At 36.2% G+C, this 18,176-nt stretch overlaps 2 protein-coding genes across 2 annotated transcripts; both read left to right on the top strand.

Moving 5' to 3' along the window:
• Positions 1–12,246: 12,246 nt before the first annotated feature.
• LOC127094957 (uncharacterized) lies at positions 12,247–12,993 on the top strand. The gene has a single exon (XM_051033713.1). The coding sequence runs from the start codon at positions 12,247–12,249 to the stop codon at positions 12,991–12,993; it is 747 nt and encodes a 248-aa protein (XP_050889670.1).
• A 147-nt stretch (positions 12,994–13,140) lies between these two features.
• On the top strand, positions 13,141–16,520 carry LOC127094956 (uncharacterized). Its single transcript, XM_051033712.1, has 2 exons — positions 13,141–14,167; positions 16,246–16,520. The coding sequence occupies exons 1-2, from the start codon at positions 13,141–13,143 to the stop codon at positions 16,518–16,520; spliced, it is 1,302 nt and encodes a 433-aa protein (XP_050889669.1).
• The last annotated feature ends 1,656 nt before the right edge of the window (positions 16,521–18,176 follow it).

The raw sequence follows: 18,176 nt of genomic DNA, 5'->3' as shown, positions 1-18,176 counted from the left end.
AGAAAAAACATCAAAATTTTCTATATGTTTTTGGTGTTGTTTATGATGTTTTAACAATAACATCGTATCAAATTAAAGCTATTGAATTGGATTGTCTGGAATATTAAATTGATAAGCATTTTTTATTTAAAAATTAATTTTTGTTAGCTATATTCTTTTATATTATATTATTTTAAATAAGTTGTTGATCCTCACAAATTAATAATTAAAAATATAAAAGTAATAAGTTAATATTTGTATGTGTTATGTTTATATGTGATATAAATATAGTAATAATTGCTTTTATATAAATAAATACATTAGAATTTATTAAATATTTGCATAGTAGATACTTGCACTTATACGGTATGAGGTGTGTATGAATATCATCACACATACATCAAAAATTGAATTATTGTTTAGCAACATGAATAATTAACATTTAATTAAGAAGATTTTAAATAAAGTCTTGAGATTATAAATATTTTAAAAAGGTCGTTAATTTTATTAAACTATTAGATTTAGTTTTTATATTTAACTACTTATTATTTATTAGGTTCTTATATTTTAATACTTGTTGTCTAATTTATCTTTATATTTTATAATATATTAGTACTAATTTAGTATCTAACATTTTTATTGAATTTGATATTCAACTCTTACAAAAATTAATATAATTAAAAATTAGGTAGAGTCATAAATTATGTAAAATATTTATAATCTCATTCACATATTTGAAAGCCGCCTACAAAATGAAAGACGTATTTTATATTTTAGTTATCAATTATTGTTTTAATTTTTTTATAAAAAAATAAAAATAAAAAATGAATGTAAACGGCGCCTAAATAGCTAAGACTTAGACAGCATGCATTTGCACATAAAGTCTTTAGTTTTAAATGCACCAAATGTCACTCTTTTGTCATTTTGTCAATGTTATTAGATAGATTTTCAATTGTAAGAGGTTTTGATTTCGACTTTAATATTAAATAATCACGTTGTGAAAATTAGTATAGACAATAAATGCATGCTTTAAGTGTAATATTAACTTCAATCACATGCCTTGTCTTTACTCACGGCATGAAATATTTTTAATTTATGCAAATATATTGAGTGTGTTTGGGCAAACTTGAGAGTATGAACTTAATGTTCTTATTTTAAATTTGTCAACTAAAAAGTTGTTATATTTTAAAGAGTTTCTATTTATGATAAATTATTTTAAATAGTTTAAATTTATATACAAGGTGTGAAAAATACTTATTTAGGTGCAAATGTTTTTCTTATTTTTTATTTTGGTGCAAAAGCTACAAAGTATTATATCTTCTTAACTTATTTCATAAGTCAACAGTTGATAATTACGATAATAAATCATTAATGTACACTTTCTTTACCAAGTAATTTTTTTTTAAAATTATTTTTTTTCAAAATAAATTTTATATCAACATTCTACACTTTTATTTACGTATGTTTTCGGATAGATTTCACAAGTAATTAATTTCGAAGAAAAATACGTCTTTAAAAAATAATTAAATTAAAATAGTTTTTTTTATAAAAAAAATCTAAACTACTACAAGAAAAATATTGTCCAGTGTCATAAAGTTGCGACGTGGAATTTACGTGGCAAAATAAGAAAATTGTGACGTGAATTTCATGTCACAATATATATTTTGAAATAAAAAAATGCGTCAGAGATTTCACATGGGGAGATTTGAATTTTTAAAAAATTAAATTATGACGTAAAAATCACATTGCAACATACTTTTCAAAAAAATTAAAATAACGTGGATATATTTTCTGAATGAGTTGATGGTTTGGTCAGGAGTATATATGACCGTTGTAACAGGTCAACATTACCGACGTGGAAATCACGTTGCATGGCAACTGTTACTTTTTGATTGCCACGTGATTTTCACGTCGCTGAGTTGCAATGTGATTTCCATGATGCAAGTAAGACTATATATTGGTCAGTTTCGTTTCCCACACACAGAACCTCCATTTTCTCATTTTTCACACATTTCTTCTTCCCTCTTTCACTCATTCTCAGATTTTTTTCATTTAATCATTACTCTTCCAACCTCAATTTCTCATATTTTCTCTCTTCCAGCTTAGCAAGATAAAAAATTATCTATTCATATTATTTTTTCTTTATTTAATTTTCTATTAGTTGAATTTTATTTTGTTATTAATATTTTTTTTATTTTTTCTTTTTAATTTAGGTTATTAAGAGAAGAAGTTGTTCCATAAAATATAGTTTATTGTTTCATTGAGGTATTTCGGCAATACATACTAAATTAATTTTGGTAAGTTGTTTATATTGTATTATTTTATTTAAATTAATTTATGTATATGACTAAATTGTTTAATTTTTTTTAATATCTAATGGTAAAGTTGTGGTGTGATTTTCATGTGGCAACTAATTTAATGTTTGTGATGTGAAAATCACGTGGTTATATTTCATTATTTTATTTAATTTAATTCTTATATATTGTTTAAACTATATTTAATTTTTAAAAAATTCTTGTATGTGCAGAAGGACTATGACATATTGCTCACAGAATTTTTAATTCAAAATCATCAGTATACTCGGATAGGTTCAGACCCGATTGATGATCGTGTGGATCTTTATATTTAAAATTTAGTAATTGGTGGGAAAGGACCTAATAGGTATTTATTTGGTGTTGCATCTTTGGTCGGGAACTATAGACCAGGGAATAGAACATTATTTGAAAGAGTTGCGGATACGGAAAGATCGTCACGTCCACAAAAATTAACACTTCAAATGATGGAAACAGTGTGACAATTGGCGATAAATGAGCTGAGACGCGAGGTGGCAGAACCAACAGTCTCCACCTCCCATAACTCCTCCTCTTTAGAGGACTGTTATCTCATAAATTACTTCATCAACTGTACCTGTTGCTGCTGCTAGCTAATCTGTTCCTGCTATGCCTGTTGGGTTCCCTTGGGGAATGCCACCAAATTTCATACCTGAAGGATATGCTCCAACTTTTGCTTCTCTGCCGACATCTAGCCCGGTCATGTCAGTGCTTCCTCCCATTGTTCATACTTTTCCTCATGTCGAGGAGACTATTTACCACTCTGAGTCGTCTGAAGGTCCAGATGTATATGAGAAGATGAATGAGATGAAGGATCAGTTTCTTGAGCTGCGCAAGGAATTGAAGACTCGAGAGGGAAGGATTTTTTTGGAAAGAGAGCTGTTGAACTGTGTTTGGTCCCAAATGTCAAAATTCTGGTGAAATTAAAGGTCTTAGACTTTAAAAATACAAAGGGAATACCTGTCCGTTGAGTCATCTTATTATGTATGTCAGGAAGATGTCTACTCAAACTGATAATGATCAGCTGCTGATTCACTACTTCCAAGATAGTCTGACTTGGGTGAAGCCTTTGTCAAACAGTATAAGTATAATGTTGATAAGGCTCCATATAGAGATCAGTTGAGGTCGGTGTCTCAGAATGATAGGGAGACATTCAAAGAATATGCTCAAAGATGGAGGGAGCTTGCTGCCCAGATCAACCCGCCTTTGGAAGAAAATGAGATAACCAAGATTTTCTTAAAGACGTTGAGTTCATTTTATTAGGAATGTATGATTGCGAGTTCCCCTAGTGATTTTACTGAGATGGTAAACATGGGGATGAGATTAGAGGAAGGAGTCTGTAAAGGACGTTTGTCCAAAGATGAAGCATCAGCAAGCAAAAAGTATGATGGTAGCTTCTCTAAGAAGAAGGAAGGAGAAACTAATGCAGTATCAGTTGGGAGGCAGAGGAGGCCTCAGGTCAGGAAAGTTCCTCAATCCTGTCAGCATCAACACCAGGTGTCTTAAGTGGTTCCAGTTTTTTCCAACAATTCAACCAATCAATCAATTCCAATTCAACAACATCAACAACAACCACAACAAAGAACCAACTACAACAATAACAACAATCATCAGAAAATTTTTGAGAGGAAGAAGGTCTCTTTTGACCTTATTCCTATGACTTATACAGAGTTGTATCTGTCTTTGGTACTACAGAATCTTATCCAGCCAAGGAATCCTCCGCAAATTCCCGAGCCACTGCCATGGTGGTTCAAGCCTGATGTTCATTGTGCTTTTCACCAGGGAGCCCCTGGTCATGATATAGAGAATTGTTATCCACTAAAGTATTAAGTTCAAAAGCTTGTCAAGAATGGTATGGTGTCCTTTGAGGATAGGGTGCTGAATATCAAAGTCAACCCGTTGCCTGCTCATGGAAATGCCTCAGTGAACATGGTGGACGGTTATCTAGGGAATTTTAGAGTATTTGATATGTGTCGTATCTGTAGATCTTTGGTGGCAATGCATAAGGATATTTGCTTGGTAAGTGATTGTGAACATGACTATGATGGTTGTGTGATTTGCTATGTGAACCCTCGCGGATGTGTAATTGTCAAGAGGGATATTCAGAGGTTAATGGATGAAGGTCTTATCCAAATCTTCTAGTCTCTCCATTTGGGTAATGATGTGAATATGATCATGCCAGTGTTCAATACCCCTGAGTGGGTAGTTATTCAGTATGATAGCAGAAACATAAATAATGTCAACAGATTGGTATCATCATTGGTAATGCGGTTAGCGGGCTCTGTCCCCTACTCATCCGATAAAGTTGTGTCATACCAGTATAATGCCACTATGATTAAGAATGGTCAAGAGGTTCCTCTTCTAGTTGCAGACTCATTGGTTAATATTACGGATATAGCAAAAGTGACCCGTAGTGGTTGTGCATTCAGTCTAGTGTTTTTGAAAGTTGTGGAAGGTGTGTCAGTAGGAAAGAAGGCAGAGATTCCTACAGTTGATCCGTTTAATGCTCCAATCAGTCAGGTGAATATGGAAAATTGAAGACTAACAATAATGATGAGGTGTTACACCTGATAAAAAGAGTGAATTTAACATTGTGGAGCAGTTGCTCTAAATGCCGTTAAAGATTTATGTGTTGTCATTATTGATGAATTCTGAGGCACACAGGGAAGCATTATAGAAAGTGTTGGAACAAGCTTACGTGCAACACGATGTTACTGTGGATCAGTTTGACGACATTGTTGCCAACATCACTTCTTGTAACAACTTGAGCTTCTGTGATGAAGAAGTCCCTAAGAAGGGTAGGAATCACAATTTGGCACTCCATATTTCGATAAGTCACAAGGAGGATGCTTTGTCCAATGTTTTAGTTGACACCGGATCATCGCTGAATGTGTTGCCAAAATCAACTCTATCAAGACTCTTTTATCAAGGTGCCCCGATGAGGTTCAATGGCTTGGTTGTCAAAGAGTTTGATGGTTCTCGTAAAACTGTCATTGGAGAAGTGGACCTTCTAATAAAGATAGGTCTGAGTGATTTCCAAATTACTTTCTAAGTGATGGATATCCACCCGACCTATAGTTGCTTGTTGGGAAGGCCATGGATTCATGAAGTTGGGGTTGTGACGTCTACTCTACACCAAAAGCTGAAATTTGTGAAGAACGACGAGCTTGTCGTTGTTGGTGGAGAGAAGGCATTATTGATGAGCCATTTGTCACCTTTTACTTACGTTGATGTTGAGGAGGAAGTTGGAACGTCGTTCCAAGATTTGTCCATTGCTGATGAATTGAAGAAAATTGGGGCACCCATGTCTTCTTTAAAAGATGCACAAGAGGCTATTCAGGTTGGCGGTATTGATAAGTGGGGCCGTATTGTGGAAGTTGCTGAGAATAAGAAAAGAGCAGGGTTGAGATTTTAACCAGGGTCGTTCAACGGCAATGCCAAGGTTATGCAACCAATTTTCCGCAGTGGAGGGTACATTCATGGGAATGATCAACACTCAACTGCGATTATTGAAGACAGTGACGAAGACGAAGCTTGCGCCAACTTTGTAACACATGGTAAGACTTGCAACAACTGGGTTACTATTGATGTTCATACTGTTATTCACCATTATAAGTAATTTGTTTTCATTTATTTTAAGAAAAATCTTTCTCCTATGCCTAAGGGAGAAGTGAACATTATCGGGCATTTTATTATTATCATCAATAAAATACAATTTTATTCATTCACATCTATGATGTTTTATTTTTACTTTTTGCTTTTTTCTGAAAATGGTAATTACAAAAAACATAAATAAATAACAACCTCTCCATCTGCATAATATTTGTTTGCACTCCACTTCTCTAAAATCAAAATATCAAATCATTATGCAGGTTGATTCTCAAACCCATTAAATATAATGATTCTACTCCTTCTATAAACTTTGATTTCCCTGTGTTTGAAGTTGAGGAAGACAATGATGATGAAGAAGTATCTGATGAGTTATCATGTTTGCTTGAGCACGAGGAAAAAGCCATTCATCCGTTTGAAGAGCAGATTGAATTAGTCAACTTGGGTTCCGATGATGATGTGAAGGAAGTCAAGATTGGGTCTCAACTGTGCTCAGAAGCTAAGAAGGGGTTGGTTGACCTTCTTCGAGAATATTCTGATGTGTTTACTTTGTCCTATCAAGATATGTTTTGTTTGGATTCTGTGATAGTGGAGCATAGATTGCCTTTGAAGTCGGAATGCTCACCAGTCAAGCAAAAGCTGAGAAGAACTCATCCTGATATGGAAGTAAAAATCAAAGAGGAAGTGCAGAAGCAGATTGATGCTGATTTTCTTGTTACCTCATGTGCATGTTCCTAAAAAAGATGGAAAGGTTTGCATGTGTGTTGATTACAGGGATTTGAATAAAGCCAGTCCGAAAGATGATTTTCCTTTGCCACACATTGATATGTTGGTAGATAATACAGCTAAATTCAAAGTCTTTTCATTTATGGACGGATTTTCCGATTATAATCAGATCAAAATGGCACCTGAAGATATGGAGAAGACCATATTCATTACACCTTGGGAAACATTCTATTATAGAATGATGCCTTTCGGTTTAAAGAATGCTGGTGTAACGTACCAGAGAGCTATGACCACTCTTTTTCATGACATGATGCATAAAGAGATTGAGGTTTATGTTGATGATATGATTGCTAAATCTAGAGATGAAGAAGAGCATGTTGAGCATTTGTTGAAGTTATTCCAGCGTTTGAGGAAATACAAACTCTGCTTGAATCCCACTAAGTGTACTTTTGGTGTTTGATCGGTCACCATTTCCAATGAATTCCCACCTTTTATCCGACATATTTTCATCACTTTGGTAAGATTTGTGGTTGTTTTTAGTTGTTTTAAAGTCATTTAACATGTTTCGTTAGTTTATTATTGCATTGCATTTTGTTACATGTTTGTGTCAAAAGTCTATTTTATGCTTCGATTTGGTAGTGTTAGTGTTGCAGGTTGTTGCATAGGTTCAAAAGGACTAATAGATGAGTGTTGGATGCTCCGGAAGGCCAAAATATGAAGATGCAGAAGGTCAACACGGGCTCCCATGTACATCAACACGACCCGTGTTGTTTGCCTGGAAGGAGCACTCAAAGAGGTTAAACAAGGGGTTAACACGGGCACCCGTGTGCATCAACACGGCTCCTGTTGATGCCTCTGTAGCTTGCTTTAAAAAACATAAATTTTGAAGAGCAACACGGGCACCCGTGTGAATCCACACGGCCCGTGTTGATGGGCACAACTGAGAAATTTTACTTTATATTGTATGGATCTGCCCTGTTCATTAAGGGTATTTTGGACTTCTTGCTGGGAGAAAAAACCATCTGAGACTATTAAAAGACTTTGGAGAGAAAGAGAAGAGGACTTTTTGACGTACGAGAGAAAAATATTGCACTGGAGAATATAGCTACTACGGAGGATTTGAAGACGGCGAGATTCAAGGGCATCAACCATTGAAGATCAAAATCTCCTAATTCTTTGTAATGTTTAATTTCCACACTATGATTTCTTTGAATACTATGAGAGGCTAAACCCCCCAATGCTAGGGGGTGGTCCTGATTTGATCTTATGTTATGAATTCGAACCATGGATTTTCTTATTACTATGTTACGTATTTCAATTCAATTGTGTGATGTTATTATGCTTTTGTATCGGACAAATACAGTTAGATCTATGACTATCAATAACAGGATTGTGATTGTTAGAGTTTTCACACAATTGGGTTTATAATTGCATCACCTAGGACTAAGAACTTTTATAAATCACCATAAACCTTGATATTGTTTATGATTAAAACCAATGATTAGTTGAATGGACATTTGAGTAAGAATTGGTAGTTTAATAGTTTCTTCATTAAGGACTTAAGGAAGAACATTATGAGGTTAGATAATTGAACGTTTCATGTGTATTGAGGAAATCTTGACTTGAATTCATAACTAGTTAAATCAACCACTCACCCTAGTGTCATACCCTAAATTTTACCCTGAGTTTTTCACTCGCATCAGCATAACATAAATCGATCCATTTTTCCGTGCATTTCTTCAGTTAAAAGGGTCTATCAGGGTTTAGATGAAAAGTCAGGAGTTCTGGAATTTTATATGATCTTGATGATGTTCATTCAGTCATCTATTGATTAAGAAGTCGAAAGATTTGATTTCTCAATCTCAGTGCATAATTTATTTCCATTTCATCATGATTTCAGAGGATCAGAGGGTGACAATTAAGAGTATTTTCATCATCTAAATCTTTGCATAATTTTATTTATGTTTGAGAATCAGAAGCAAATGGTCTAAGGGAGATTCATTTACGTCTGATTGTTTGTTCACATTTATTCAGTCAGCAATTTATTTCATTTACAAGACGTTTGCGTTTTATACTTGTCACAACATGCATTTTTGTTCCGTATAGTTTAGAATATCATTCGGAATAATTTTTCGGATCTACGGACAGACCAGTGAAATCGTTTCTCAACTGTACGTCAGATTAGCGGGCGAAAAATTTCAAAATGGAGCTTTCAGACATCATTTTTATTGATCTACGGTTCACCTATCACCTTCGACCTCCATCTTATTCCTCACATAAAACCACTGTGAAACTCCAACGTCCTCTGTCGAAAAACTAGCTGCTACAGATCCGCATCACCGCCGCAATACTTCCCGCCACTGTTTGGTTTGTATTTTGTTTTAATTTTATTGATTTCATGTTTGGATGGTATTTGTTCACGTGTTGCTTTGTTGTTGTTGATGTTTTTGTTTTAAGTTTTTTTTGTATGAAAAAGAAGAAGATGGTGGCATAAAGCGCATGTTTTGGAAGGAGAAAAATGAACTTTTTTTTTCTTTTTTCTGTTTGCTTTCACACGAGTTGAGAGAGGAGGAGTTTTGTTCCCTAATAGAAGATTAGTTATTTGTTGAATTTTGAAAAAGTCAAATTTTTTCTCTCTCCTTGCATTAATCCCAGAGTCATTTTTTTTTTGCTTTTACTTCTTTTTCTTCTTTACGTTTTGTTTTAATATTCTCATTGATTATCATTATTATTAATTATTATTATTACTATTTTTATTGTTTTTACTATTATTATTTATTGATTATTATTATCATTATTATTAATTATTATTACTATTATCATTACTATTTATATTATTATTATTATTTATTGATTATTATTATCATTATTATTATTATTATTATATTAACTTTATTACTATTATTACTATTATTATTATTATTATTAATTTTGTTGAAGGAATATTGTGGTGTTTAATTTTAGTATTTTAAATGATTCTAACATTTGTGTTTGTGTTGGTTTAGAGGTACATTTTCTCCTTGTTTTCAATTTGTTTTTAAATATATGTTGTTTGTTTTATGTTTTTTTATTATTAATTTTTTTTTGGATAGTTAACGTATTGGAAAAAAAAGGCACCATCCCTATGTTTTTTTCTTCTTCTTGTTTTATTTACATTTATATTATTATTTTAATATTATTATTATTATTATTATTATTATTATTTATTATTATTATTGATTATTAACATTATCATTATCATTATCATATTTATTATCATTCGTATTAGTACTATTATTGATTATTTGTTATTATTATTGATCTTTTATTTTGTTTATTATTATTTTTAAATTTTATTATTGAATATTATTGTTATTATTAATTATCGGTTTATTATTTTCATTTATAATTATTATTGTTATTATTGATTATTAGTAATTCCTATTATTGTTACTATTATTTATTTCTATGATTTATCATTATTTTTTATTGTTATAATTATTGTTATTATTATTTATTGAGTTAATTGATTATTTTCTTTAAATTGTTAAAAAGAAAATTTGATTTATTTGTCCGAGATTAAATTCAACCCTTTTTTTTATATAAAAAAGAACAAAAACAAATACGCGATCCAACGTCGAGTAATTTTCACAAAAGTTAGAACCATTTTCATATCCATTTCTCCGTCATTTTAAAAACTCTCAAACCATTCCATCTGTTTAGATTCAAACGTAAATATTAAAGCCTCGATCCAACGTCGAACGCCTTTTCCCTAATCAAATCCAAAATACCTAATTATACTTAAACACTATTTCAAAAAAAAGGGTGAAAAGGGAGATGGTCTCGAGCCTTCGATTTCTCTCCTCAATTACTTGGATACGAGTAGCCTTACTCGGTCATTCAAGCAATTGTCATCTATTAAAAACTTCTACCCCCGCCACATCCAAACTCTTTTCATAATCAAATTTAAGTCAAACTCATTTTCGTAAGAAACTTGGACGAAAAAGGAGGTGGTATGGAGCCTTCCATTCCCTTCCCCGAGTACTTGGATACGAGTAGCCTTACTCGGTCATTCGAGTATTTGTCATCCGTCCAAAATACATTAAGCTTATTTAAATCCTTTTGCAATTAAGGATGAAAATGGATATGGTCTAGAGCCTTCTATTCCTCTTCTCGAGTACTTGGATACGAGTAGCCTTACTCGGTCATTCGAGTAATCGTCATCCAAACAAAACACTCAAACCAATCAAACTTGTTTTCCGCCCTTCCGCGACCATGAAAACATTTTCAGAAAAGAGTATGCGACATCCATTTGGATGCGAAACAAACAAAGACTTCAGCCTCCAAGAGCGAGCAGCAAGTAAAGGTTTAATCGCTCAAATGTGATCCAAGCATCACTCTCTTTAAAAGAAATCCACCCAGTAGTTATCTTTGGGTAGAACTACGTATGCCTTGAGTTCTTCATAGCACTTGAAGATACGTAGGAGCAGGATTGCGAAATCTTGTCAGGCACATTAATATTAAAAACCCTAAGTCTCTCATTTATCTCCTTATTTTTCTCACTCAATAAGTAGAAGATGACATTTAACATTAGCTAACACTCTATCACTAATTTAACTAAGTGGTTCCCGTTGAGTACAACGGACGTGAGGGGTGCTAATACCTTCCCCTTGTGTAACCGACTCCCGAACCCGAATTTGGTTGTGACGACCATTTTCTTTTTATTGTTTTTCGTAGGTTTTATCGATATTTTCCCTTCCCTTCGTTGGAATAAATAAAGTTCGGTGGCGACTCTGTTCGAACATCTTTTCCGTGAGTGTGCGAGCGTCTCACGAAGGATCACGTTTTTTTGAGATGGGCCAGCTGGCGACTCTGCAGGGGATGAAAGCTCCAAGCTAGAGAGAGTCAGGCCTAACTTAGTTTTATTTGTGTTTAGTGTTAGCTTTGTTTAATTTATTTTTCTATCTTTTTTTTGTTGATATCTCATTGTATTGTTATTTGTGATTTGTTTATTGGTTCTCATTGGCATTTGTGGGGATCTCTGATTATTCGTACTTTGTGAGATAGGCTCTCTACCCGAGTCTGAGAAAAAGCATAGGATTAAGATGGTGGTTGTGTAGTATTGGCCCACGAGGAGCCTTCCTCATTGGGACAATACAAAGACCCCGCCTAGAGTAGATTCTCTTGAAGATGTTATTGTCCGACGAGCCTTCGTCATGGCGATAACGTTTTCATGTGGAATCAGTGACTCTAGGGACCTTTTTTAGAACCTTGGAATCGATGGTTGTGTAGTGTTGGCCCACGAGGAGCCTTCCTCATTGGGACAATACGAAGACCTCACCTAGAAGAGATCATTTTGAGGGTATTATTATCCGACGAGCCTTCGTCACGACACTAATATTCTCAAGAAGGATCCATGACTCTAGGAACCTATCAACCATAGAGCCTACCCATGGAGTGCCTATAATCAGAGATACCAGTTTTTTCCTGTTACTCTTCCCAACCTGAGTTTGATGTTACTTGTAACTTTAAAACCATGCATGTTCATCACATAATCAAAACATAACATTTTCATTTTGTTTCCAGGGAACTAGAGGATCAGTGTTATAAGCATTTAAAGAGTATGGGATCGAACAAAAGGAGCACGTACTCATATAAGTTCAAAGATCCTAAATTAGACGTTCTACAAGAATTGGTTTCTCAGCTCCATCCAGTCTACAAGATCAACTTTGGGAAGGATTATGGCAATCTGCTCAGTCTCTTGAACAAGGAAGCAGACCCACTGGTACTTTTGACCTTGGCCCAGTTCTATGATTCTCCAATGAGATGTTTCACCTTCCAGGATTTTCAAATAGCACCAATGTTGGACGAATTTGAACATCTTGTTGGTATTCCCATAAAAAACAAACTGCCATTTATGGGTGTCGAAGGGACCTTGGAACATGAAGTTATAGCCGATGCCCTTCACATGCATAAGAAGGAGGTTACTGCGAACCTAAGAGTGAAAGGAAATACCAAAGGGTTTCCACTCAATTTTCTTATAGAGAGAGCTTACACTCTGTTGGAGGCCCAAAGTTGGGAGGCTTGCTACGCTACTATTGCCTTGGCTATTTATGGAATCGTTCTGTTCCCAAACTTTGACGATTTTGTAGACATGACTGCCATTTGCATCTTCCTCACGAAGAATCCAGTGCCTACCCTTCTTGCTGATGTGTTCTATTATCTGACTTGGAGAAGTGCAAAGAAGGGAGGAATGGTTGCTTGTTGTGCCCCTCTATTGTACGCATGGTTGCAGACCCATCTTCCAAATATGGGTCCCTTTGTGGATCAGAAGGATGCTAGTTGGCCCCAGGGGTTGGGATCACTCTGATCCAGCAATATTTCCTGTTACTCTAGGGAGTATGATGGTACATAAATCATATCCAGTTGTGGGGACTTCCCCAACATACCACTCATTGGTACTCGAGGTTGTATTAATGCTAATCCAGTCTTATCCATGAGACAACTTGGGTACCCAATGGAGGGACCTCCTGAGGAGAAGTTTTTGGAAGCCTTTTTGCTGCATGACTTAGGAGTTGAGAATCCAACTTTGTTTGCAAGGATCAAGAAGGCATGGGAAAAGGTCAACAGGAAAGGTAAAGCTGACCTAGGAAAGAAGAATTGTATCACCAAAGAGCCATACTTTCAATGGATAAAAGAAAGAGTAAGATCAATCAAGATGCCTTTCAAAATAGAGATGTTTGGTCCTCTTCCCGAGTCTAAACCTACTCATGTCCCAATTGAGGAGGCAGAAGGACTCCGAGCTTCTTTAGAGAAACTTACAAGGGAAAATGAAGAGTTGTTGAAGAACCTACACCTGATCACTAATGAAAAGAATGAGTTTAAATGGAAACTCGAGAGGAATAAAGCGCAGCTTCAGGTAAATGTGGAAAAGGTGGATAAGGAAGAGTATAAGAGAAAAAGAGTCAAGCATGGTTTAGATCAGGCTGATAGTTGCTTGAATACCGTCAAAAGCCAACTGAAAAAGGCTGAAAGAGATTGTCGGGAAAAAGAGAAATGGTGGAAGCTCACCACAAAACAAAAGAAGGAGATAAGAGAAACACTTGAGGCTGAGATATCCAACCTCAGTGTTTCACTTTGTGAAGCAAAAGAAAGGGAAGAACGAGAACGCCGCAGTAAAGAGAGTGCTCTGGCTGCTACTCAAGTTACACCTGAAATGTGGAAAGGAAAGTGCCAGGAGGTTGAAAATGCTAATGAGTGGGAACGATATCGAAGAGGCCGACATGACTCTTTGCTACGAGAAGGTGAAGATTGGATGAACGCAAGGGAAAATGTGAATGCTAGTTTGGCAGCCTGCAAGGAAACCATCCAGTTTTTACATGAACAAAGAAATGAGTATCGAGACAAGTTTGCCAGTTTGATAGACTTCTGTAATGACATGGCTAATAATGTGCCTTTGATGCTAAGATGTGCTTTGGAAGACATAGACAATGACAACATTCCTCATTCAATGACTGAATTTATTTATCTTTGTGAAGACATGTGTAATACCCCAAAATTTACCCTTCATTTTTCCTGGAAAAAAAAAAAACGAAAAAAAAAAACGAAAAAAAAAAAAAAAAAAACGAAAAAAAAAAAATTTAATTAATTAATTAATTAATTAAATAAATAAATAAAATAAATAAATAAAATATAACAAATTATTTTGGACTTGGGTCTCCCTCATTTGAGCCCATTACCCACGAAAATCAGTCTATAAATACTGAAGTTTCAGTAGAGGAAAACACACTTGGAGTTACACTTGGAGTTACACTGGGAGATTCATTGGAGAAAGAAGGAAGAGAAGCAAAACCCTGAGGAAAAGATAGTGAGAGAAAAGCCAACAGAGTTCAGAGCAACCTCCAAACCCTGAAAGGAACTCAACTTGTAAACCTCACGGGCGCAACTCAATCAAGCTCTCCAATCAGGTTTGCCTTATATCCATCATCTTTATGCCTTTTATTTGAATGCTCTAAATGTATGAGGTATTATGGGTGAATTTGATACCTTTTTGTGAGTCTTTTGTGAATTTTGATGGAATTATTCATGTGGTTACATTTTGATTTAGGGGCAACTCTGGGTTACCCTATTTTGTTTATTCTAACCTGTCTTGTGTTTCCATGGCATTGTTTTCTCTTGATTTCATCCTACTACTCTAACCCTTTGTCGAGTTTTGTGAGGGCTCACATGGCTTTCGCAGAGACACTCGCGTGGTTTCCCACTTTATTTGTGGGATACCCCCTGGAGTTTTATTCTGATTATTCGTGTTGACTGATTTCCTTTGACGGTCCAGCTGGAGACATTTCAGGGTTTCTTGCCCCTTTAACTGCTATAGCTTCGGATCTTTATCCGTGTGGTAATTTTTTCCCTTTCTCATACTTTATCGATTTCTTAGCTGGAAGACCTCGATAGGAGGCAATGTTTGAGCCCCTTGGTGGCATTTTACTTTGAGATACATGTTTTGTGTTTTGTATTCATATCCCTGCAGGTAGCGCGGTTCCTTCGTCAAGGACTGCCTTTTTGCCCTCGAGCATCCCAAACCCTAAAACCCAAAGCAACACGTTTACTCCTTCTACTACAGGCGAGTAAGTCTCCAAAGGTCGAGCATCCGGTAGATTGCGTAGTAACGTTGTTCGTCCAAAACCCAATCCATAACCCCGTAGTTAGCCGAACTACGGTTTGCTCTGATTCTCATTCCAGATGAGATACGTAGGCATAAGACGCGATGTCTTAGCGAGCACACATCCCCCCAACTCATAGGTCAGCCGAGCTACGAAGACTCTGATTCTCATATTCAGATGAGATACGTATGCAGTGGATGCGACATCCGCGCGAGTCATTTCTCTTAACCTTTTTAGTAAATAAACACGTTAGGTAAACCCACACCCTTTAGACAAAAACTACAAAAGTGGATCCCGTAGAGTACTATGGATGCGTAGGGGTGCTAATACCTTCCCTTCGCATAACCGACTCCCGAACCCAAGATTTGGTTGCGAGACCCCGTCTTGTCCTTTCCTTTTTTCAGGTTTACTTCGAGCGTTTCCTTTCCCTCCTTTGGGATGAATAACGCACGGTGGCGACTCTTCTGTCATTCTCTTTCGCCGGTTGTTTTTTTCGCGCACTGTATTTTTCAGGTTGCGACAACATGATGAAAAGGTTCAAAGGAGAGTTGGAAGATCTCAACAAACAGAAGCCTACAGTTTGACCTTTTTTTATGTTGTACTTTCCTTTATGTTTGAAAGAATATTTTGTACTCAATCCTTGTACTCTATTTTGAATTGAATGAATGAAGGATTTTGAGTTTCTTTTGTACAAAAAGTTTGGTTCCATTTTTTTGTTTTATTCCCCGTTATCTCTTTGAATGCTTGCTAAATAACAAGGAATCTAAACACGGTTCCCTGAAAATAAAATTAAACATAAGCATAAAGGACATTTTTAAATCCTCGTGCATTAACATATGCATCATGCATTTCATTTCTCAAAACAAAAACTCATTCCATTTTTCCTCGTCTCCAGTAGTTCAAGCTGATTCTTCAACGTGCATACGCTACTCGCTCCAACACAAGAAGAATCATGGATGTAGTTAGAGAAGAACAAGCTGCCTTCAGAGAGGAGATGGACTCTGTCAAAATCAAGATCGAGCAGATCTTTGAGGCTATACAAGCTCTGGCTAGAAGGGAAGAAGATGCTCGTGTTGCCGCTGCTGTAAGGAACGATGCTCTAGTTCAAGGGGTTGCTCTTCAGTCAGGACCTTCAGTTCCTATTCCGAATCCCGTTATCTACGGTCTTCCTCCAGGCTTTGTTCCACCGCCTGAAAGAAATCATGATTCCACCTGCGCATACTTCTGGAGTAGCTGATGGAGTCGTTGTGCAAGGACCTCCTATAGTCAATCAAGTGGTCATTCCCCGCACTGATGAGGAGCTCCAGGACGAGTTTGAAATGCAGAATTACAATGGAGCTACTCCAGTGGTCATCCCTATTGTTGCCCAAGATTCTGAGGCTATCTTGATGTGCCGTGCTCTGGCCGAAAAGCTAAGAATCTTGGAAGGACATAACTCAACCCGATTGAGTGCCTTAGAGATGTGTCTGGTCCCAGACGTGATGATTCCTCCAAAATTCAAAGCGCCGGAATTTGAAAAATACAAAGGCCTCGCATGTCCTAACATACATTTGAAAATGTATTGTAGAAAAATGGCTGCCTATGCCAGAGATGATAAGCTCATGATCCATTGCTTTCAGGACAGTCTAACTGGGGCATCTTTGGACTGGTACATGCAGTTGGAATGTAGCAACATCCACACTTGGGATGAGTTGGCTGAAGCATTCGCAAAGCAATACAAATATAATACTGACATGGTACCAAATCGTACTCAGCTTCAGAGTATGGCCCAGAAAAACAATGAATCTTTTAAAGAATACGCACAACGCTGTAGTGAATTGGCTGCAAGGGTGCACCCACTGTTGGTTGATCGTGAATTGATTAGCATTTTCATGGGAACCTTGCAGGGCCAATATTACGAAAGATTGATCAGTAGTGTGTCCACAGGATTTTCTGACATGGTGATCGTGGGAGAAAGAGTAGAAGAAGGACTGAAGAGTGGTAAAATCCAGGGAGGTTCCAGCAGTCAACCAATCTTGAAGAAGCCTTTCAACGGATTCAAGAGGAAGGAGGGCGAGACTAGCGCCATTTCTTCTCAAAGGGGGAGGGTACCATCCAAAGCCCCTGCTTCTGTGCCTTATTATCAGTACCCTTACGTAGCAGCTGCTCAATATCCAACCATGCCTTATCGTCCAATTGCTCATGTTCCTATTCCAACTTCGGTACCTCACTATCAAGTTCCAGTTCCTCAATATCAAGCTCCACAACCTCAGTTTCAGGCTCCTCCACCTCAACATCAACAGAGAAATCAACAAAATAATCAACCACCTCCAGTTCAGCAGCAACGACCAAATCAATAGAGGCCATATCAACAGTACAATAATGTGAATACCACTCCTATCCCAATGACTTACACTCAATTGCTACCGTATCTGATTTAGAATGGGACTGTCGTGCCAAGGGCATTACCTCCAATGTCGAAGCCGCATAAGCCTTGGTATGATGAGAATGCTAGATGTGCCTTTCATGCTAATTCAGAGGGTCATACAACAGAGAATTGCAAGGTGTTCAAGCTTCGGGTCCAAGAGCTGATAGATCAGAAAATATTGTCTTTTGCTGATGTTCCAAATGTGGGGAATAATCCTTTGCCTAAACATGATGGTTCAGGTGTCAATGCTATAGATAGTTCAACTGATGATGGATTGATAAAGGATGTGTTCAAGTTGAAGACTCTTTTAACAGTGGTCCATGCTAGATTGATGGAGGCAGAATTGATGAATGGAGTACATGATAATTGTGTGGTGTGTTCATCCAACCCTGATCAGTGTGGTGAATTCAAAATTTGTCTTCAACGTTTGATGGATCAACGGGTTATTCAGTTTAGTAGAGCAAAGATTGATGAGGATGTTGCTGT

The sequence above is a fragment of the Lathyrus oleraceus genome, chromosome 6, assembly GCF_024323335.1.
Source record: "Lathyrus oleraceus cultivar Zhongwan6 chromosome 6, CAAS_Psat_ZW6_1.0, whole genome shotgun sequence".
NCBI classification, from domain to species: Eukaryota; Viridiplantae; Streptophyta; class Magnoliopsida; order Fabales; family Fabaceae; genus Lathyrus; species Lathyrus oleraceus.
This window is presented reverse-complemented; position numbering and strand designations above follow the sequence as displayed.